Source organism: Lipotes vexillifer, unplaced genomic scaffold (genome assembly GCF_000442215.2).
Source record: "Lipotes vexillifer unplaced genomic scaffold, Lipotes_vexillifer_v1.1 scaffold1654, whole genome shotgun sequence".
NCBI classification, from domain to species: Eukaryota; Metazoa; Chordata; class Mammalia; order Artiodactyla; family Lipotidae; genus Lipotes; species Lipotes vexillifer.
The window spans coordinates 496,930-520,478 of NW_006794528.1; the positions used below are offsets into that span (position 1 = coordinate 496,930).

At 37.6% G+C, this 23,549-nt stretch overlaps 1 protein-coding gene across 1 annotated transcript in view; it reads right to left on the bottom strand.

Annotated features, from left to right (window-relative positions):
• The window catches only part of HERC1 (HECT and RLD domain containing E3 ubiquitin protein ligase family member 1), a 176,625-nt gene that overhangs the window by 44,200 nt on the left and 108,876 nt on the right, over positions 1 to 23,549 (bottom strand). The window contains exons 40-56 of the mRNA XM_007467211.1: positions 21,711 to 21,827; positions 19,156 to 19,387; positions 18,007 to 18,131; positions 16,732 to 16,952; positions 15,501 to 15,769; positions 14,677 to 14,729; positions 13,830 to 14,030; positions 12,936 to 13,110; positions 9,382 to 9,652; positions 9,029 to 9,242; positions 7,690 to 7,895; positions 6,787 to 6,914; positions 5,730 to 5,857; positions 4,702 to 4,902; positions 2,635 to 2,765; positions 1,603 to 1,802; positions 1,064 to 1,169 (exon numbers count right to left, since the gene is read on the bottom strand). Of these exons, the coding sequence (XP_007467273.1) occupies positions 1,064 to 1,169; positions 1,603 to 1,802; positions 2,635 to 2,765; positions 4,702 to 4,902; positions 5,730 to 5,857; positions 6,787 to 6,914; positions 7,690 to 7,895; positions 9,029 to 9,242; positions 9,382 to 9,652; positions 12,936 to 13,110; positions 13,830 to 14,030; positions 14,677 to 14,729; positions 15,501 to 15,769; positions 16,732 to 16,952; positions 18,007 to 18,131; positions 19,156 to 19,387; positions 21,711 to 21,827 (2,978 nt within the window). The remainder of the gene's footprint in view (positions 1 to 1,063; positions 1,170 to 1,602; positions 1,803 to 2,634; positions 2,766 to 4,701; positions 4,903 to 5,729; positions 5,858 to 6,786; positions 6,915 to 7,689; positions 7,896 to 9,028; positions 9,243 to 9,381; positions 9,653 to 12,935; positions 13,111 to 13,829; positions 14,031 to 14,676; positions 14,730 to 15,500; positions 15,770 to 16,731; positions 16,953 to 18,006; positions 18,132 to 19,155; positions 19,388 to 21,710; positions 21,828 to 23,549) is intronic.

The window sequence follows — 23,549 nt, forward strand, 5'->3', positions numbered from 1 at the left end:
CAGATTTCTCTCTAGTGCTCCTACCTCTGCTTCTGTGACATTTTCCTCCCATTAGTGAGCTATCTACTCCTCCCTCCTCACCCCTTTCTCCCTGCCTTTAAGCACCCTCTTCCTTTTAGTTATGAGACAGCGTAATACCAGATATACTCATTTACCCAAAAATGACATAATGTATTTGTATAATGAACAAAAGAGAAAGCAACAGAGGTTGCAAACTGGCAACTCAGGGATACAATTCAACCAGCCAGCCAGGGTTTTAAAGAATTTCAAGTCAGATGCCAATGTTTAATACTGGGAGATTTTACTTAAAACACTGAATTTTTGGTTTCCAACAAAAAAAAAATTTGACAATCTGGTAGCAATAGGCTCTCATTTCTGGAGGGTGGCAATCTCCTCTGTGGCAACTATGCCCTTTATATGAAGCATGTGCACTCCTGTGTGTGTGTGTGTGTGTGTGTGTGTGTGTGTGTGTGTTACCTTCTCCACAGCTTTGTGAATGAATTTATGTTCCTTGCCTAGATGGCTCTGTGAGCATCTACCATAATTTTTTTTTTGGCCATGCCACGCGTCTTGTGGGATCTTAGTTCCTCGACCAGGGATTGAAGCCAGGGCCACAGCAGTGAAAGCACTGAGTCCTAACCACTGGACTACCAGGGAATTCCCTGTCTACTGTAAATTTTTAACCTCTGTTTAAGGTAAAGGAATGGTTCTTCATAGGTGGAATTCTGGTATCAGTAGGAGATACTTTGAATAGGAGTGCTCCCGTGGTGTTCCTGCTTCACTGTACCAAAAACTGTAGCTTAGGACTCACCTATTGGTAGTGTTGATTATATACCATAAACAATCACCACTCCATATTTATTGAACATCTCACCTTAACAAGCAATTATGGTATCTCTGACTTATAAAAAATTAGGCTAATTCAGAGGACACACAAAGTATGACAATTATCCACATTTCCCTAATGGCTCTTGACATTTGAGATACCGAGTAGGAGTATTACTTGATAACATATACTATCTGTGGTTTCAAATAAAGTCTTGAAAAACACCAGAATATTTACCTGGCAATTTGATTCCTGGTCCCACCATCCTTCTGAACTAGTCACACTGGTCTGTGTGGTATCTTGTGGAATACGCCAAACACATACTAAGCCACTCTGACAGCCACTTAAAAATTTTGGTCACATAAAACCAAAACATGTCAATATGCAGAAGTAAAAATATTCTCAAAGAGCAATCAATTAAGACATGATAGAACTACTACAGTATATTTTAAAAATTTATTTGTAGTAGTTATGCTATAATCTTTCACAAGAAATACAAGTAGGATCTATATTTGAACAATATCACACACAGTTAAGGAGATGGCATATCTTTGGATTACATATCCCAAGCTTCACATTGGAAAACTTCTTTATTTCTCTAAGGTGATCTTATGGTATTACACATTATAAGAACAGTAACTGGCAGTAAACTGTTTAAGATTATTGAGAAGCCACACTTAATGCAAGTAACAGTCTATACTAATATAAAAATTAAGACACACACACACACACACACACACACACACACACACACACACAACAAATTTACAACATACCTGGCCATTAGTAAATGCAACTTGGATCCTTTCCCTGGAAGGCTGCACCAAGCAATGCCATTTACAATAGATGGATGGCAGAGTGAATGTAGACAGCGCCAGCATCCTGCAATAGGCCCCCAGAGTTTCACATTTTCTTCTTTGGCACATGTCATAAGAATATGACCTGTTGGGTCCCACTTCATACTAATGAGAGTATCCTTAAAATTGTAGAGGTAGAAAAAAAATCATAGTAATGCTTCCTTCACAAATACTTTAAACTTAATAATTTATGACCTATACTTCTATCACTCAATTATTTTGAAATCAACATTTTATGCAAATTAGATACTGGCATATTATTTCCAATCACTAGACCAACTCACCCTTTAATATAGTCTGCACTATATATATTTGCTGCAGTCAAAGCTCAATAAATGTTAGCTGGATAAATGAATTACGAAATTCTGATTCAGATGGGACATGTTATCTTTCATCACCATTTTAAAAATTATTTTTATGGACTACTGATCATTAAAATATGAAAAAGAAGAGACTTTAAAAAAAAAAAAGCATCTCTTACACCAAAAATAGCTAATACTATGAGAATCTGGGACATGTCTTATGTTTATATGATTGTCATCATTGGGTTCTTCTGACTTCATTTTTTTTAACCTCCTTCACACCTTCTAGCTCCTGGCTTCACGCACTTATGTTACTTGCCTAGATGGCCCCATAAGCATCTGAACTGGCAACCTCTGTTTAAGGTAAAGGAATCATTCTTCATAGATGGAATTTCTAGCATTAGTGGGAGGTACTCTGACAGGGGGTGTTACAAGGGTATTCCTATTTCACTGTTTTGGTTTTACCTCTTTCTTAGTTCAATGGCTTTCTTACACAGACTTTTCCATTTATATACATGGTCCAAAGACTTTGTATAACAATAGAATATTAAATCATAAGTGACTGATATAAAAAATTTCTTTGAGAAACTAGTATCAAGCAATACTACAGTATAAAACAAGAAAAAGCAACCAAGCAAACATGCTTTACCTTGTGTGCATCAATTAGAACAATGCCTCCTTTCTCAAGCGGTTCCTTTGTTCCCATTAACAATTTTCCATCAAAATATCCCACTGCAAATGGTCTGTCTTCACTGAACCAAGCAATGCAAGTTACAGACACTAACATGATAGAACAAAATAAAAATTTTAAAAAGAAAACGAGATACTTATTTGTCATTGTCTCCCTTAAAAGACAGAGACTTTGCAACAAATATATACCTCTACAACTACTGCAAGTAAGTTTACAAACGTCTCTTTAACACATTTAGACAAAATGTAAGCTTACAGCTGGGATTCCATGTAACCCACTTTAAAAGTGTTATTTGTAAGTGACGAGGGGTACCTCATTTTTTAATCTTTCATTCTTTCGAAGTGGTTACTGAAAAACAGAGACAGGGCTTCCCTGGTGGCGCAGTGGTTGAGAGTCCGCCTGCTGATGCAGGGGACACGGGTTCGTGCCCCGGTCCAGGAAGATCCCACATGCCGTGGAGCGGCTGGGCCCGTGAGCCATGGCCACTGAGCTTGCGCGTCCAGAGCTCCGCAACGGGAGAGGCCACAACAGTGAGAGGCCCACGTACAAAAAAAAAAAGAGAAAAACAGAGACAAAAACTGAATTCCCTTGCTGATTTTAAGTCACTGTATAAGGTTCTTTCCTTTTGGACCAGAATCTACCATGAAACTGAGAAGTGAAATAATCCAACTCTTAGAAAAAAAAATTTCCTGTCCCTTCTTTTGCTTAATATTGCCTATTCAGTGTGTTTCCATATTTTAACAAACATGTTATATTCTAACAATCTATATTCATACTTGTTTCTTTAAGTATATGTAACACTGGAAGGCTACAAAAAAGTAAAACACAGTATCTGTGGGAGTAGAATGGGGACATGGGAGCTGAGCAGATGTGAGAAAGACTTTTTACTGTATGCCTTTTTATTTATTTATTTTTTTGCTGCACCATGCGGCATGTGGGATCTTACTTCCCTGACCAGGGATCAAACCCCTGCAGTGGAAGCGTGGAGTCCTAACCACTGAACCACCAGGGAATTCCCTACTGTATACCTTTTTAAACTTAAAATTTTTTGAACCCTATGATGGTATTATCTATTTAAAAAAGAACTGGGTAAGAAAATGGCAGCCACCAGGAGGGCTCAGGCCAGTGCGTATTCCCCAGAACTGCTGCTGCCCCTGTCTTTGTCCCCACAATGAGCCACAGCCACCCCCCGCCTCTGCAGGAGACCCTACAATACTATCAGACCAGGGCTATGGACCTTGAAGAAAGCAAATGAATATTGACTTGTAGTGATGGAGACGACATGTTTCTGGAGGATCCCCAGTATTCGCAGAAGACAGAAACTGAGAGTAATGACATTAGCATTACTCTGTGAATAAAAAGGAGCCGCGGGCTGTCAGGGGAGGACAGGGATTGCTAACTGGGCAGTGCACCCTTCATGCTGAGAGAGAAGAGAAGAGAGGGCGAGCTTTCCTCTCAGACATCTGAGAAGCAAGCGTGCTGTCCTCCAGGCCTCGAAACTGCATGGCTGTGGCTGGGATCTTCAAGATATCCTACTCCCCCCAAAACATATAATAAAAACTATCTAGTAAGATGACTAGCCATCCAAAAGGAAGATGGTGAGAAAATAAGTAAAAGTAGGCTTCCTGCTATGACTTCTTAAATCAGGAACTTCCCTCCCCTTCTCCTTCTCGCCCCATTTCCTTAATTTTACTCAGTTGTTAACAATTTCATCTCCATCAATGATTATTATCTTTTTTCCTCTCGGACATTCTTAACTTTCTAGAGAGACCTGGAGCCCACTAGAAGTGTTCAGACACTTGCACAAAGGATAAATGACTAATTTAGATCTTATTTTGGCAGTGATGTGTGGTAGGGGTTGACAAAGAAATACCTTTCAACTTAGTAACTAACTAAAATGAAATACCAACTGAACAATTTAGAAAACAAAACCAAAAGTAATATTTACTCAGCATATGCCAAAAAAGTAAATCTATTTGACTGGGGGAAACACTTTCTCAACCAGACACAATTCCAGTCACTTACCATCCTTTCGATAGCAATGCTCCAATTCTCGACGGTGCATGGTGGATACATCAACAACTTCAATCAGTCCTAGAGATCCATCCATCCGTCCCACCAACAATAATTCTGGAGATTCTCCTGACCAGGCTAAGGATGGACCCTCTTCTGGCCAAGCCAGGGCAGATACCCAGTGAGGCTGAATATCTACTAACCCTTTTCCTCCTAAAGAGGGAGAAAATGTTAACTAGTTGTCACCTAATTCTTAAAAACAATAACAAGAACAAAAATACGTACTATTTAATTTAATACACTCAAAGCAGTCCCCAATTTCATAATAGCCTACTAATGAATAAGACTGCAAGGCAAGATCCTTCATTTATATACTACATATGATTATCAAATTCATAGCTTTTCTGTAACTATTAATATGACAAAAATGATAGCTTTATAGGAGAAAGAATAAAGGAAAATAATCAACATACAAATGTCAAACACTTAAGTCCTTTCCTAATAATTACTGAAAACCAAATTAATATACAAAATTTACCTATAGTTAAGGCTAGCTGTTCCTTCAAATATATGAAATAGAACAGCTATTACCCAAACATGCAAAAGCAAACAAAAATGCTGGTAAGCCCAAGATTACAATAATAATTTTTACTTTCCAGAGAGGTTATTAAAAATTAACAAGAGTTTGTCCCTGTGAAACAGATAAAATTAATAGAAATATTTCAGGTGATTCAAAAGAATACATAGCTAAAAATGCAGTGATTGCTACTTCTCAAATCCTACCCTGAATGCTGAGTGGTACATAGAAAGAATTTTTAGTTTACAACTACCAGGTTAATTGAAACTCCTAGAAGGAAAAGTCAGGAAATGAACACTTTCTCTTTAATTTAAACCACACTATGCATAGATTTTCACAGTTGATGAACAGATTGTGAGATTCAAGGTGAAGGGAAGCCAATGTTTGGATTTAGAAGGCTAAGAGAAAGGCTTTTTTAAAAAAAGTAGCTTCAGCAGTTTACTAGTATTTATGTGACTCTTACCATTAACTTGCCAGATATTCACCATCTTTTCCAAAGCCCCAGCTAGATATTTGCCACTGATACTCCAGGAAACAGGTGAGAAACTTGGATCACCAGGTGATCCCAGGCTTTCCTCAGTATCACCTTCCCTAGAATATAAGAGATATGTATGGAATTCTAATCCCCATCATCACAAAGTAAACTAAATCCTAAACCTTAAAATAAGGGTTTTATACAGACTATAGTACATAAAGGCAGATCAAAAACTTTTACATTTCAAAAGCCTGGCTAGCAGTATTTGACAATCACATAATTGCTAGTGTTTGTCATAATGTGAAAAATGTAGAATTACAAAAGAGTAATACTTAGACAATTGATAATTTAATGTAGTACATAATTTGTCAATAAAAGTATTCTGATTCCATATGGGTTATACATATGGTTATTGCTCAGAGCACACTGACTCTTGTTTGCCTAATAGCTAGGGATGTTTTATAGCTAGCTATAAAAATATAAAAGATGCTACACTGTGCTACAGAAAAAATATCATTACCCTAATTCCTAAATAATCCTTGAAGAATGATGGAAAATTAGCCTACTGTTTTATTGAATTTAACATTTATAATGCTGGCATAGTAGACCCTGATTTAACTTTGAGTAAGCTGACAGATATTGACAGTTAGTATTTTTATTTTCTAAATTACTATCTTGCAAATTAAAAAAAAAAACACTGGAGACTGTTCTAAGAGAAAAAATTGTAAAATATTTTAGTGACAATTTGAGTACACTAACGCAACCAAGATGAAGCATGTTTAGGATTGTCTTTTTTTTTTTTGCGGTACGTGGGCCTCTCACTGTTGTGGCCTCTCCCGTTGCGGAGCACAGGCTCCGGACGCGCAGGCTCAGCGGCCATGGCTCACGGGCCTAGCCGCTCTGCGGCATGGGGGATCCTCCGGACCGGGGCACGAACCCATGTCCCCTGCATCGGCAGGCGGACTCTCAATCACTGTGCCACCAGGGAAGCCCAGGATTGTCTTATTTTTAAATGTTACCCAAGAGAGCTAATGTCAGTACTCACAATCTGTTGAACACACAGGTCTGTTGCAGTGAATACTGCTTCTTGGTGACATTCCACACCCGGATGGTGCCATCATTGCCACTTGTAGCCAAGAGTCCTTTTTTATTACACCAAACACAAGTCATTACCTAGAAAAGATAAAAAGTCCAGCAATATTTGAGCAAGTTTTAATTCAAATGATTCTATAATTTGAAAGGGCTCTATCAAATAAAAAAAAAAATCTACCATGAAATTGTAAAAGAAAAGTATCCATGTTATAAAACAACATGCATAGTCTCATTCTTTTCTAACTGGCTTGTAAATATACACCTATTTGAAGTATAGCTTTAAAGTACTATGCCCAAACTCATCTGAGTTATCTTAGACCTGTTCACAATCTTTACTAAACATGCTTATTTAATTAAAAAACATTTATTTAATTCAATAAAATAGAAATATTCAGCATGTTCTATAAAACTAATTACACAGACTAAGAAATGATTAAATTGGTAAAATAGAGGTCAGTCTTCATTTCCTAAAAAACTGCCCTTGTCACTGCTCAGGAGCCCAGTGGGTTAGATTAAAACAGGGAGACCAACTGCTTCTTTTCCTGCATGTATAAACCCTCATCTTTTGTGAGGCTATACCTTTGGTTATCTTCTCATCTCCCATCTGATTTTCCCATTTGTATAATATTATATCATATAGTATACAACACACACATGTAGAGAAAGGAGAGTTGGTAACTACCAGACAAATAACTGATAATTTAGCTTGTGTGTGTGTGAGTATGTAAGAGAGAGACAGAAAGAGAGAGACACACATACACACACCCATTATCTGAACTTTCAGCTCTTGGAGAAGAGGAGAAACTATTTTATCTTACATAAGGTGATCAACATACTTGGGGGTCAAAATACATACTCTGTTTTGATGAGCCTCCAACTTGATAAAGGAGCATTTTCTGAGATCTCCTCCCATATCAGCGAGTGTTTGTGGAGTAGTTTGGTTGTCGCGGTCATGTGCAGCAAGAGTGCGCACAAGCTGTTGAGCAGCCCATTGCCTATGCTGTGAGGATAGCCTGGAGGAGAGGCAGCAGGCTGCCAAGGCGTTAGCCAGCTCCAGAGGGCCTACAGCAGAAGGATCATAGGAAGGATGGGCATACAATTGGGCAGTTAAACCTGCTTAAACAAAACAATGAAATGATGCCCAGGTGAGAGCTGGTGGTGGTGAACAAACAAAAATGGGTTAAACTATCTTTTAAGAATTAACACTTTTTCAAGCAATCATTTCACTAAGATATGCATACAAGGTATAAAGCATTTATCTCACATCAAATTCTATATTAAATCGATTCACTGCAAATGTACATTTATATACACTAATCAATAGTCTTTGCTCTAAGGATACACCGACTGAGAATGCAGCAGAAATCATTTTAAAGCCAGGGCAGAGGAAGCATGCCTGAAGAATAAGAGTTTGGCTTTTGCTGCTCAAAAGTGATCTTAGGGACTTCCCTGGTGGCACAGTGGTTAAGAATCTGCCTGCCAATGCAGGGGATATGGGTTCGAGCCCTGGTCCGGGAAGATCCCACATGCCATGGAGCAACTAAGTCCATGCGCCACAACCACTGAGCTTGCGCTCTAGAGCCCGTGCGCCACAACTACTGAGCCCGCGAGCCACAACTACTGAAGGCTGTGCACCTAGAGCCCGTGCTCCGCAACAAGAGTAGCCCCCACGTGCAGCAACCAGAGAAGGTCTGCACAGCTACAAAGACCCAGTCCAGCCAAAAATAAATACATGAAAAATAAATAAATTTTAAAAAAAAGTGATCTTAATAGCCAGTCAAGGGAACGCACTGATAGATCCAAAAGCCCATCTCTCTTGGCCAAATGGTCCTGATGAAGAGAAGGGTAAATACTATGTTTAAGTAGTCCCTTCAAATTGTATCATCTTAAGACAAAGAAAAAAATAGCACTACTTTATAAAAATAATATTCAGGAAGCCTACCAGGGTTATTATCTATGGTGACCCAAACCATAATCTAATAAAATAATCTAATCAAACCAAGACTAATTTGGTACATTTTCTAATATTTGTTTCCAGGCACAATGGAAAAGTATCCATGCACTTTTCTTATGATCTAACTTAATAAGTATACATGATGTTATGTAATTCATCACATACAACAATGCAAAAACATATTTTTTAAAACATATCAAATTGATTAGAAGACTGTATATTTAAATCATATGAAACTTACCTTTCTTTTCACCTTCTGACTTATCATAATTAGGTCTCAGTTTGGCCCCTTTGTCTGCTAGTAATGCCACAAGGGCCTGAGTTACAACAAAATTTGGGGAGGTTACAAGCTTATTCTCTTCAGCAATTCCTCGGAGAAAGCTAGGTAGAAACTTTCGCTGAATTGGATCATCGACCGTGGTAAGATTTACCCCTGTTGCAGCAGAAATCAAGTTCTGAAGAGGCAATCAGAACAAACAGGTTTAATTTTTACATATAATTTTGGAACAAAAAGAAGATTTTATCTCAAAAGGTTCTTTAAGAATTGGCTGGAAATAAGCAATGCAATAAGAAAAGCACTGAAAACTATCCTACCTGTGTACACAACTGCACCAGGAGTTTTGCAGCACTAGGAGTGTTTGATGCTAGACATCCCACTGCTGTGCTCAGATAGGCCAGGCAAGAAATGGGCTTGTTGGCCTTGCTGTGCCCACCTCGTGAGCGTTCTGAAGTGCTTGCCATGGCGGAAGGGCTGGTGGAAAGGCCAGCTCTCCCTGCTGCAGCCAAGCACATTAATCGAACCAACGTTCGGATATCTGTAAGTCCCAGAGATTCAAGACCAGCAGCCAGGCTACAACTGGAACCACTGCCAGGAAAGGAAAACACTTTAGATGCATAAAGAAAATAAATTTAAGGGACCATCTGGAGCCCCACATATCATCCATAGCACCAACAACCAAAATAAAAGGCAAGCTGCACTGTCACTAGTCATACATGTCCTTAGAGATGTCCAAAAATATTATGTAAGCTGGAAACTGCCTTGAAACTTTTTTATTTTAATAAATATTGACATACTTAAGTATACCTGAATTACAAAAGTATAACTTACAGAAATCTTTACAAATCATGAATTTTCACAAACTGAACAAACCTATGTAACCACCTGCCAGATCAAGAAACAGAACATTACCAATACCCCAAAAGACTGCTTGGGCCCTTCTCAGTCTCTAGGCCTTCAAAAGTAACCACTATTCCAACTTTTTAAGGCCATAAACCAGTTTCGCCTGTTTCTGAACTTCATATAAATAGAATAATGTATTCTCTTCTGTCTGGCTGCTTTTACTCAGCATTATGCTTGTAAGATTCATCCACGTTGTTGCATTACAGCAGCAGTTATTCATTTTCATTGACACAGAGGCATACTGTGGAGATGTTTGGGTTCAGTTCCAGACCATCACAATAAAATGAATATTGCAATAAAGAAAGTCACACAAATATTTTTGGTTTCCCAGTGCATATAAAAGTCATGTTTACACTACACTGTAATCTCTTAAGTGTGCAACAGCATTAAGCCTAAAAGAACAATGTACAGGGACTTCCCTGGTGGTGCAGTGGTTAAGAATCCACCTGCCAATGCAAGGGACACGGATTTGAGCCCTGGTCCGGGAAGATCCCACAAGCCGTGGAGCAACTAAGCTCCTGCGCCACAACTACTGAACTTGCGCTCTAGAGCCCACGAGCCACAACTACTGAGCCGTGTGCCACAACTACTGAAGCTGACGAGCCTATAGTCCGTGCTCCGCAACGAGAAGCCGCCGCAAGGAGAAGCTTGCGCACCGCAACGAAGAGTAGCCCCCGCTCGTTGCAACTAGAGAAAGCCCGCACGCAGCCAACGAAGACCAAACACAGCCATAAATAAATAAACTTATTTTTTAAAAAAGAACAAGGTACATACCTTAATTTAAAAATAATGTTAACCATCATCTGAGCCGTCAGAAATCTTTTTGTAATAGTAACATCAAAGATCACTGATCACAGATCATCATGACAAATAATAATGCAAAAGCTTGAAATATTGCAAGAATTACTAAAATGTGACACAGAGACATGAAGTGAGCAGATGTTTTTGGAAAAATGGTGCCAATAGACTTGCTCAACACAGGGTTGCCACAAACCTTTAATTCGTAAAAAAAAAAAAAAAGTAATATCTGCGAAGCACAATAAAAAAAGATATGCCCGTATAAATGAAATTAAGCACAATTCATTTATCCATACAGATGAGAGCATGGGGCTATTATGAATAGTACTGCTATAAATGTTCTTGCTTATGTCTTTGGGTGCACATATGTAAGCATTTCTGTTGGATATATACCCAGAAGTGTTTTTCTGGGTCACAGAGTATGCTAATATTCACCTTTAGTTGGTACTATCAAAGAGTCTTCCAAAGTAACTGTCTCAATTTATTTTCTCACCAACAGTGTATGAGAGTTCTAAGTGTTCCACACCGTCATGATCACTTTTTTCCCCCGAGTCTTTTAAATTTTAGCCATTCTGATGGGTGTGTAGTGGGGGTTTTCATTTTCATTTCTTTGAAGACTAATGTGACTGAACATCTCATTGTTCATGTATATTGGCCATTCTGAGAGCCTCTTTTGTCATTATGTCCATTTTTCTTTTGGGTTGTCTGTCTTTCTCTTACTGGTTTATAAGAATTCTTTACATATTTTGTTGGTTATACGCATTGCTAAGATCATCTCCCATTCAGTGGGTTTTTTTCCTTTAACTTTTTTGCCTTTTTACTTCCTAAATGACTTGCTAAACAGAAGTTCTTTTTTAATGTAGTCCAATTTATCAATTGTTTTCCTTAAAGTGAATGTCTTTTGTGACTTGCTTAAGAAATCTCTGGTTGTTCCAAGATCAAGAATAAAATCTTGCTCTGTTATCTTATAGAAACTTTATTGATTTACATTTCACATTTAGACCTAAGAGCCACTTGGAAATACTTGCTTTATATAGTTTGAGGTTGGGGCCAAGACTCATTTTTTTTCCTTAAGTGAATAAACCATTTGACCTAGCCCAAGTTACGGAAAAGACCATCCTTTCCTCATTGCTCTGTAATGTAAGCACTGTCATAAATCAAATGTTTATCTACACGTGTGAGTCAGTTTCTGAACTTCACTTTCCACAGTCCGAACTGTCTAGTCTTGAGCCAACCCCATACAGTCTCATCTAAGTATTTTTTTTAAATATCCATTTTTTAAAAAATTTGTTTATTTGTTTTTGCCTGTGTTGGGTCTTCGTTGTGGCACTCAGGCTTTCTCTAGTTGCGGCGAGTGGGGGCTACTCTTCGTCGTGGTGCACGGGCTTCTCATTGCGGTGGCTTCTCGTGTTGCGGAGCATGGGCTCTAGGTGCGCGGGCTTCAGTAGCTGTGGCTTGCGGGCTCTAAAGCGCAGGCTCAGCAGTTGTGGTTCACGGGCTCTAGAGCGCAGGCTCAGTAGTTGTGGCGCATGGACTTAGTTGCTCCGCGGCATGTGGGATCTTCCCGGAGCAGGGCTCGAACCCATGTCCCCTGCATTGGCAGGTGGATTCTTAACCACTGTGCCACCAGGGAAGTCCTCATCTAAACTTTGAGTTCTTCTTTCAGGGTCCTTCTTTCTTCATGATTTACTGTTAAATACCCCTACTTAATCATTTCCTAAATGGATGTCTTTTAGGTATTCTTGGCACTCTTCCCTTTTTTAACATTATGCTCCACAGTATGAGCATAGCAAGAGTCTCCACGATGGAATATACAGGCTGACTTAGCTACACAGTTGGTAAACTCTGCAAAAAACTCACTCGACCTTTTATTTTTACCCTACACCAAATGGATCAAGAGCCTTGGTTTCCCATTTCAGATAATAAAATAAAATTTTCAGTTTACTCAGTTACTATAACGGCAATATTTTCTACCTAAAAAGAGCTAAGCATTAACTGAATGACTGACTGACTGAATTAATGAATAATAATGATGACTATGTCTAACTTCTTTCATTCAACAGTAGCTATTCAAGTTTCTAAAACTTCTATCCTCCCAAACAATACCAGACTCCTGTCTAATACATACTAGAAGCTAACTTAACATCTTTTGACACAAAATAATACTTACCTGACTGAGAGAAGAGACAGAGCTCTCATGACCATGGTTCTGGCCAGAAGAACCTGAGCAGCAGCAGTCACTCTCCTTAAAGCTACCACCCGGTCATGAGGGTTTGCTAAGGCAGCTGCCTGTTCACCTAATGTTATTCTCCCGGAGGAACTCTTTTCTACAGAGCCATGGCAACCTGAAAAAAATAACATTTTGCTTAGTTTATAAGAAGGTAAGAAAAAAAATAGCCGGACTACTGAAAAAATTTTCCATTCTACCTAGGTTCTAGGCTACCAGGAAATAAAGCAAATCAATGTGTTTTGCTCATCTGGAACTTTGTTATACAGAAAATTGCTTGGGAGAAATGGACATTTCTAAGTCAATAATCTATTATAGGGAAAATATGATTCTTAAATTTTTTTGGTTTTATTTATTTTTGCTCATGTATCACTTCTACTGATATTAACAAATATAGGAAAGATAAAGTTTTTAAAATATGCTTTGAGTACACATAAAGGGCTGAGTCACTAGTACTGCGCCAATTCTTTATTTAGTATTCCATACAGCAAAAAGTTACCATACCCTCGCACCGAAATGAAAAAATACTGCAAAATAGTTTTTATTCATTTCCAGGTTTCTCTTAACACAAAGTTTAAAACAAACAAAAAACCCCCTACCTTTTATAAATTTTCTTTTTATCACTTCAATATTTTATAAAAAGAAAATATCAGAAACTTAATATTATACTATACCTTCAAAACATTAGAATAACTGGCTAAAGATACTTGATGGGATAGGAAATGTTGAACCCTTATTATTTTAACCTTTACCTTATTATTATTATTATTTACCTTTCTAAGAAGCAAATTAATACAGACTCTATAAAATCCATGCCAATCAGCATTTCAAGTTTACCTATTTGCATCAGAGTCTCTTCCATACTGTTGGTCGCTGTTACCATTGCTACTGATGCTCCCAACGGATCACTGTCAGGGAACTGGACTGGTTCTGGTACAATGCGGCGGTCGTTTAAACCAAGTGGTCCAGCGAGTAATTCAAACTCTTCTTCACCCGTTAGCTTTTCCTCTTCATCAACATCCAACATGTCCCAGTCTTCTGGAATTTAAATAAAGAAGTGTATGGTATGTGAATATAAACATGAAATAACTCTGCAGGCAATGGTTATTGTGAGATATGTCTAAAATGCAGATGGACTGAAAGCCAAGCGCCTACGAAATGAACTACGGCACCATCTCATGGTGACCCAACCAAGCTGCACTCCTGAGTTATAGTGAGACTAAGGGAAAGGGAGGCAGAGCAGTCAAATCCATTTAAACCAAAAGCACATGTTACAGTTGGTAATGGAGGTTTCAACTAATAAAAAATATTGTTATGGGGCCAACAAAAAGTTCTTGACCCTGTTCATAATCATTAGGAAATGAGTTACTTCAAATAAATGAATGCTCCAGATAAACTGATGCTCACTTCAATTTTTTATCTTTTACTTCCCACAATTAGGATGGACATTCAAAATGTACTACATACTTTCCCTAAAAGCTAGTATTAGGACCCAGGTCTTTTTCCTTTGACTTTTAAAACTAGGGCTGTTGCTACCAAACTATCTTGAACTTTTGGGGGGAAGTTTAAGTTAACATGTACATAAATACAAACAAACACATGAAGGTAAGTTTTAGTAACAGATGTTAAGCAGAAGGTACATACAAAAATACATGTGAAATAAAGAAGCTCTCACAACAACTACCTTCATACACACTGTCCTGCTTGCCGATTAGATCTGGAGCTTGTCCCTTGTACCTGCACCAAACATGAAGAACACTGTGTTTTTATATAAAACAGTTAGCGCCCCAAAGTGCAAATTATGTCATTAGGACATTTTAAAAAGTCATTAATAAAGCAACACAAAATTTAAAAAGTGTGTTTCATGTTATGGGCTAATGTAATAAAAACTATTGGTATTAAGTGTTTACAAAATCAATGACTATTTTACTAAAATACTGGGGAGGTTTCTAGGTTACCTACATAAGTCTTTTAATCAAAACCTATTCCAGAACGCCTTAAAGACTTTAATAGTTGACAATAAGGGCAAAAACCCTACTCAATAGCAAATAGCTGCTATTCAAGGGTATAAAGAAGTAATATTTTCATGAAAGCTCATTTAATCTAAACAGTCTACATTTTTCATCAAGAAAAAAGACCTTAAGATGTCAAAACTATGGTGAGAAACACCAAAGAAAAAAATTGAACATAAGCCTCCTGAAGGTTAAAGCAAGGGTCCCACTAACAACCTGACAACAAATTAAAGGTTAACACAGTCAAACTCCAGTGAAGGACCTGAGGCCATACCACTGTTCCCAGACTACAGGCTCCCACCTCTGGCAGGAACTTGAATTCTTCCACCTCCCTCATCCTTGTCCCCAATTCAGCAATCACAGGTCTTTATAAAGGAAAGGAACCTTTTTAAAGGTTACGCCTCACATAAAAAAAGCTACAATTCCCATGTCTTAATGAGAGATACTTTATATACTTCAATCAGAGGGTATGGTTATCTATCCAATTTCAAGGTACCTTTCAGAACTTGCTGCCTTGGATTTGGTCTTCAGGGCTAAGTACTTTTCCCTGCAGCTGCCACATAGCAGGTAGTATGGATTTCCACTCCCACATTCACCACCGAACCAGCCATCCACATAGGAGCCGTTGCTGCGATAGCCCTGGCGGTTTGCACTGCGCCCACAGCCTGGGTGATTTCTCTTCATGTGCTGATTGAAGCTGACAACACTGCACTCACACAGTTCACATACCACCACTTCTTCCCTGTCTTCAGACTCACAAACATGCTGCACAAAATAATTTCATATCAAATTATTAGTCAAGTTAACATAAAATTAAGAAGAGGTAAACATCATTTATTATATTAAATTAACAACTTTGTTTACATATGCTGGAATATTTGCAAGATGTTCCTCAAGGCTATATAACAAAGTTCTTTCAAATTAAAATCCAGATCACACAGTCTGAAGGTGTTCTTTGCCCCTTCCTCACACTAGTAAGTGACAATAAAAGTAACTGACTATCCTACTGAGAAAAAAGTTGTTAATAAAAATGACAATCTGCCCCATCTCAAATGATTTAAAATCCCTCCAATGAAAACTACGTTCATCTGATCATAACACGCATATCTATTTTCTGAATTTCTAAGAAGTCATTTGGATTCATCTATCTTATTAACATAATATGGTATATGCTCTTTCCTATAGAACTTATTACCTGTGAACTGCTCAGTTTCCCTGCTACAAAAAGTGTAATGCTAAACAATGTAAACATACAAACCCATCATGTACCCTGCCCTTGGATGGAGGCATTTACAAGATCTAGGTGGCACTGGTTCCTAGAATGAGGCATTACAGTGATTAAATAGAACCTATAAAGAAGAAGAGCATGCATTCAGATAGCAAGGTAAGCACAGTAGCCATGTTAAACACCCAGCAGAGCTGACTGGGACCTGATGCCTGTTTTGTAATCTATCTTTGATATCAGAAATCAAATTATCACAGCATGGCTCTATTCATCTAGTCTGGGGAGAGAAGCAATAAAATCGCACAGAGAAAGCAACAAGAGAGACTTTTCTTACTAGTTTGTAGGTATCAAAGTAACCTCAAGTGTTAAAGCCCCAAACTTTAGGATGAGAGGTCGGACTTTTCAGAGTGTTACAACTCTAGGAAATGCTGTTATTAGTAAGCTGTATGAACAGGAGGGCAGGAAAATAAGTCAGAGCAGCCCCCGCTGCAGTCACACACACCCAGGTAGGCCAATCCAGTACCTCTGGGATCCACATTCCCAGAATATCGTTGTCACTGGTCAGGTCTTGTCCAAACATAGCTTCCATCGCTTCATCATCAAGATCAATTTCCAATTCCTCATCTAAATTAAAGTCATACAATGCCCCTGGGTCTTGTTGCAAAGATATTCCTTCTCTCCGACTTTGATTCCTATGGGCCTGCACAGAGCGGTATAACCCCGCTCAGAACAAAACAAGAAAGGCATTTTATTTGCATGTATAAAATAATTCTGAATATTTTGCCAGTTCTTAACTGCCATACAATGCAGGTGAGAGCCTACCTCAGCTGACTTATTGGATTCCAAACCATAAACATAAAACTTTACCTAACATATATATATATATATATATATATATATATATATAGTCCTCTTCTGTGAAATGGGGATAATAGTGTTCATCCCTTGTAGAGCTGCTGACAGGTTTAAATAAGATAATCTATGTAAAATATTTCATAATGTTTGTTATATAGAAGAACACTCAATAAATATGGGCTGTTATTATCCTTTCAGTTTTTTTTTGTCAGTCGCTTTCATTATATATTAAATACACATCCTATATGTTCTAAGACAGTCTCAATTTTTCTGTTTCCATAAATTACTGAATCATTATTTACGTTTTAATAGTTCAAAGATTAAACTCTGTTTTGACAAATGACATATTCTAGATTTTAGTTTGGAAAATATATTCCCTATAATTTAAATTTCACATGCCCAGAACATAATCTTAAAAATATTTACTAAGAAAAAAATATATATTTACTACGGTAATGAAAAAATATATCTTTGCTTATCTGGGCCTTACCTAGTAGTGAAGCCCTAAAATTCACAAAGTACATCAGAAAAGCCAGTGCCTACTTTGGCACAGTGCTCTTTCTAGCTCCTTCTCATCAGTGATGTCTTAAACATGCATCTTCACTTCTTAAATTATAAGTATTTTGAGGGCAGAGAGAGCATTTATGAAATTTCTCAATATTTACAAGTGACCGGTATAGCCTTCTTCACCCAGAGGGAACTTAAAAATAAATCTATGAATGTATGCTGTGATTTAAATTATGTAAAATTATATAAATGCATAGAAAGTAATATGCAAATAGTTGCTCTTTCAATGTGGAGGTACTGAATACTTAGTATCATTAGTTTACATCTTCTTTAATGTTGCTTTTACATTTACTTCAAAATATAAACAAACTATATAATACTTTCACCAAGAGAAGGATGTGAAACATATACTTACCTGCTCTTGCTAGCAATGTTCGAGCAGCTAAATCAAACTTGTGCCTTCTTGTAACTGCTGAGCGACCCCTAGCGGGTGGTCCACTTCCAGAAGCTGCATTCTCTACATGATCCAGATGATCAGGGCTAAAAGAGCAAGTTTGAAAGCAACACACATTTTAAAAAATCATCATGAACAGAAAGCACAGGTGCAAGCTTGCTTGTAGTACTTTTTCCTCCAAATATTATCGAGAACAAAATATGTTTTGAAACCTATCTTTTGTGTCTGGCTTATAAATATGTCATATTGCCCTGAGCAATAATTTTATCTGGTTTTGAAATATAACAACAATGAAATTACGCTTAATGCAAGTTTAAATTCAAATGAGGTCAATGGCCTTAACTAAATCCTAAATAATTAAATACTTAAAAATTCAAACAATTGGGAATCCTTGCCTTGGAAAAACCGATATTTCAAAATAAGTTATGAAAATATTCATTAAGCTTATCAGAAAAAGTCTGCATATTAATATAAGACAAAAGCCCCCCATATAACTTTATGAGCTAAAATGAAACGAAGATTTAAAGTCATAGGAAGTGCTGAAGAGGGAGGATTTTAGAAGAATTATAGAATATTTTATTACATTTCTTTTTAGGCTAGGCATTATCAGAAAATTTATTTCACAACTTTAAAAAGGGAGGTATTGTACTGGATATTAAAAACTAAAGAAGAAATGAAAATATAAACCCATATTAAGAGACAGAAAAGATTTAAAAGTCCATTTCTATTGAATGCATTACTTTAAGTCAATTTATATTAAAATGAACATTCTAGTTTATATCTCTTATATAAGATAAAATTATTTTATCAACATGTTTACCTTATTTCAGAATAAACTTATTTTAATCTTTAGTTTCTTCTTTTCAGCAGTTTTATATTAAAATTATTTCCTTATTTTCATAAAAACATCATTCAAGTCAAAACCTATCATGTCATTCTGTTAAGGGTGCTTCACAGAAACATAAGCTTGTAACTGAAATGTCCACCTTTTCATCTCTCTCTAGTTATCAACCTTATATACCATTAGAAGCATCTATGAAGGGACATAATGGGGTTCTTGGGGTACCATTTATAACACATGGAACAGAAATATGGAAATTGGAATTTCACCTTTCACTAAAGCCTTCCTCCATTTCAGCAGCATCAGCTGATGGTATGTCTCCTGGTGACTGCAAATAGCAGGGATCGTTTGACTTCCCACTACCGCCTACAACTGCAGCTCCATGCCTTGAGTCGGCTGTACTGCCTGACTGGGGCTCCTCCTCATCCTCATGCCCAGGGTGCTCTATCATCCACATGGCAAGGACAGTGATGTTCTGGGCATCAGCCTCTCCTCGAGCACCTGAACAGGGGGAAAAAAAGGTCTAATACTGACTTTGGGCAAAATAATTAGTTATTCATGCTATCAGTTTAAGACGGTCTGCTATGTTGCCACTGTAATTGAATCTTGTGCTAAAAATCTTACAAACCTTTATGGCCTCTTAAAAAACACTGCCTTTAATAAAGATGGTGCTTCTCATAACTGCATATAATGACACATAAAAAGTTATAGTAAGAAAAATAAAAGGAATACAAATTGGAAAAGAAGAAGTAAGACTGTCACTGTTTGCAGATGACATCATACTATACATAGAAAATCCTAAAGATGCCACCAGAAAACTACTAGAACTAATCAATGAATTTGGTAAGGTTGCAAGATACAAAATTAATGCACAGAAATCTCTTGCATTTCTATACACTAACAATGAAAGATCAGAAAGAGAAATTAAGGAAACAATCCCATTTACCATCACAGCAAAAAGAATAAAATACCTAGGAATAAACCTACCTAAGGAGGCAAAAGACCTTTACTCAGAAAACTATAAAACAATGATGAAAGAAATCGAAGATGACACAAACAGATGGAGAGATATACCATGCTCCTGGATTGGAAGAATCAATATTGTGAAAATGACTATTCTACCCAAAGCAATCTACAGGTTCAATGCAATCCCTATCAAATTACCAAATGGCATTTTTCACAGAACTAGAACAAAAAATTTCACAATTTGTATGGAAACACAAAAGACCCCGAATAGCCAAAGCAATCTTGAGGAAGAAAACGGAGCTGGAGAAATCAGGCTCCCCAACTACAAAGCTACAGTAATCAAGACAGCAAGGTACTGGCACAAAAACAGAAATATAGATCAACGGTACAGGATAGAAAGCCCAGAGATAAACCCATGCACCTGTGGTCACCTAATCTATGATAAAGGAGGCAAGAATAAACAATGGAGAAAAGACAGCCTCTTCAGTAAATGGTGCTGGGAAAACTGGACAACTACCTGTAAAAGAATGAAATTAGAACACTCCCTAACATCACACACAGAAATAAATTCAAAATGGATTAAAGACCTAAATGTAGGACCGGACATGATAAAACTCTTAGAGGAAAACATAGGAAAAACACTCTTTGACATAAATCATATCAAGATCTTTTATGACCCACCTCCTAGAGTAATGAAAATGAAAACAAAAATAAGCAAATGGGACCTAATGAACCTTAAAAGCTTTTGCACAGCAAAGGAAACCATAAACAAGACGAAAAGACAACCCACACATTGGGAGAAAATATTTGCAAATAAAGCAACGGACAAAGGATTCATCTCCAAAGTATACAAACAGCTCATACAGCTCAGTATCAAAAAAACAACCCAATCAAAAAGTGGGTGGAAGACCTAAGTAGACATTTCACCAAAGAAGACATACAGATGGCCAAGAGGCATATGAAAAGATGCTCAACATCACTAATCGTTAGAGAAATGCAAATCAAAACCTCAGTGAGGTATCACCTCACACCAGTCAGAATGGCCATCATGAATAAGTCTACAAACAATAAATGCTGGAGAGGGTGTGGATAAAAGGGAACCCTCCTGCACTGTTGGTGGGAATGTAAATTGATACAGCCACTATGGAGAACAGTATGGAGGTCCCTTAAAAAACTAAAAATAGAATTACCGTATGATCCAGCAATCTCACTACTGGGCATATACCCTGAGAAAACCGTAATTCAAAAAGACACATATCCCAATGTTCACTGCAGCACTATTTACAATAGCCAGGACATGGAAGCAACCTAAATGTCCATTGACAGAGGAATGGATAAGAAGATGTGGTACATATATATAAAGAAATATTACTCAGCCATAAAAAGAAATGAAACCGGGTCATTTGTAGAGATGTAGATGGACCTAGAGTCTGTCATACAGAGTAAAGTAAGTCAGAAAGAGAAAAACAAATATCAAATATTAATGCATATATGTGGAATCTAGAAAAATGGTACAGATGAACCTGTTTGCAGGGCAGGAATAGAAACACAGACAAAGAGAATGGACATGTGGACACAGCGGGGAAGAGGAGGGTGAGATGAATTGGGAGATTAGGTTTGACATAAATACACTACCATGTATAAAATAGATAGCTAGTGGGGAGCTGCTGTACAGCACAGGGAGCTCAGCTTGGTGCTCCGTGATGACCTAGATGGGTGGGATGGGGTGAGGGGGGAGGTCCAGCAGGGAGGGGATATATGTATACATATAGCTGATTCACTTCACTGTACAGCAGAAACATAACATTGTAAAGCAATTATACTCCAATTTAAAAAACATTAAAAAAAATTATACTACCTGTGGCTTCCATGGCTTTTGCAATCTGCCGGAGAGAGAACCCCATTTCCAACAAGGGTACTGCAATTGCTGGAGGAGGAGGAGAAGTTGAAAGTCTACTGCTTGGGTCTGACAAGGCTGAGACAAAAGAAAGAGAAGTCCTAAATATCACTATATGCCATGAGTAAAAAGTATTCTTATAGTAACCATAATTCCCAATTTTCTTAATAGTGTCCAAATATAATGAAATGTTACTCTACTAAGAATTCTCTAGTAACTAAATGTGATTAAATCTGATATAGCTTTTTAAGGTTTTTCTTAAAGATAAACTAGCTATTACGAAACAAACCTGCTGAAAAAAATGTTTAATGTTTTCTTTTTTTAAAAGTTTCCTAAAAAAGGAAAAAAAGAAAAAAATAGTTTCCTACTTACAAAAAATTTCAAGCTTTACAAAAATTTGTCAGAATAGTACAAAGCATTCTTTTACCCCTGAACCACTAGAGAGTAAGTAGCAGAAATAATGCTCCATCTTCCCTGAATACATTAATATATTACTCTTACAAATAACAACATTCTCCTGTATAACCACAAGGTAACTATCAAAGTCAGGAAATTAACAATTATCATCTAATCCAGATTCCATTCTAGTTGCAAGGAACATCCTGATAATGTTCTTTACAGCAAAGAATCCAATCCAGGATCATCTTTACATTTAATTTTCATGTCTCTTCAGTCTCCTTCACTTTGATACTTTGAAGATTCCAGGCCAGTTATAGGGTAGAAAGTCCCTCAGTCTGATTGATGTCTGCTGTTTCCTCATGATTAGACTCAGGTTGTGCATTTTGGCAGGAGTAGCACAAAACTGATGTTGCCCTCTTCTTACTGCATTCTATTAGATGGTTCATGATTTCATGTTGTCCCATTATGATGGGTCTGACAAGGTTAACTTGATGATGTTAACTTTGATCACTTGAGTTAAGCTGGTATCTGCCAGGTTTCTCCACCGTACTCCTTTTTTTTTCTTTGTAATTAATAAGTATTTGTGGGAAAACACTATGAGAATAGGTAAATATCTCATTCTTCATCGGTTTCACTCTGCATCCATTTATGCTTACTGGCTGAATTAATTATCATTACAATGGCTGACAAAATGATGGGTTTTTTTAAAGTCCATCATTGCTTTCAGATTCATCAGTTGGTATTCCACTCTAAAGCAAAGCTTCTCCTTTCTCTATTAGTATAGGGTTATGGATTCTCATTGCATTCATGAGTTATTATCTGTTATTGTAATTATTATTTATTTTTATGCCCCAAATCTCCCAGATTTGGCCAGTGGATGCCCCTTCACTCTGATTTCTATATCCTTCAAGCCTGTGCCCATCATTCTCTGAGTACTTTGTCACTTTATGGCACAAGCTATTCTAGGCTCATCTCATACCGAGACCTGAAATCAGCCATTTCTCTCTCAGAAGATCAAGTTTCCTTCTAGTAGAGAATGGTATTTAAAAGATAGGATCTTGGCACTAGGTGTGTGTACTGCTACTGAAGCATCACTGTCCCAAGGCCCTCTCAGTGGACAGCTGCCAGTGGAGGCCCTCTTCACCCTATATGGTTCTGACACCTAGTGCCAGGCCATATGGACACTTCTTTGCCCCACTTGGACTCCAAAACCTTATACCAGGCCACTCCCCACACACACGAGGTGTTTTTTTTCACCCCAATCTGGCTCTGACAACCCACGCTGGACTACCATGCCACGCACCTCCCATACTCTGCTGGCATGAATGCCTCCCCAGCTTGGCCCCACTTAATAGCTTTCAAATTGAATTAGTAAGGAAGAAGGGAAGGAGGGAAAGAGGG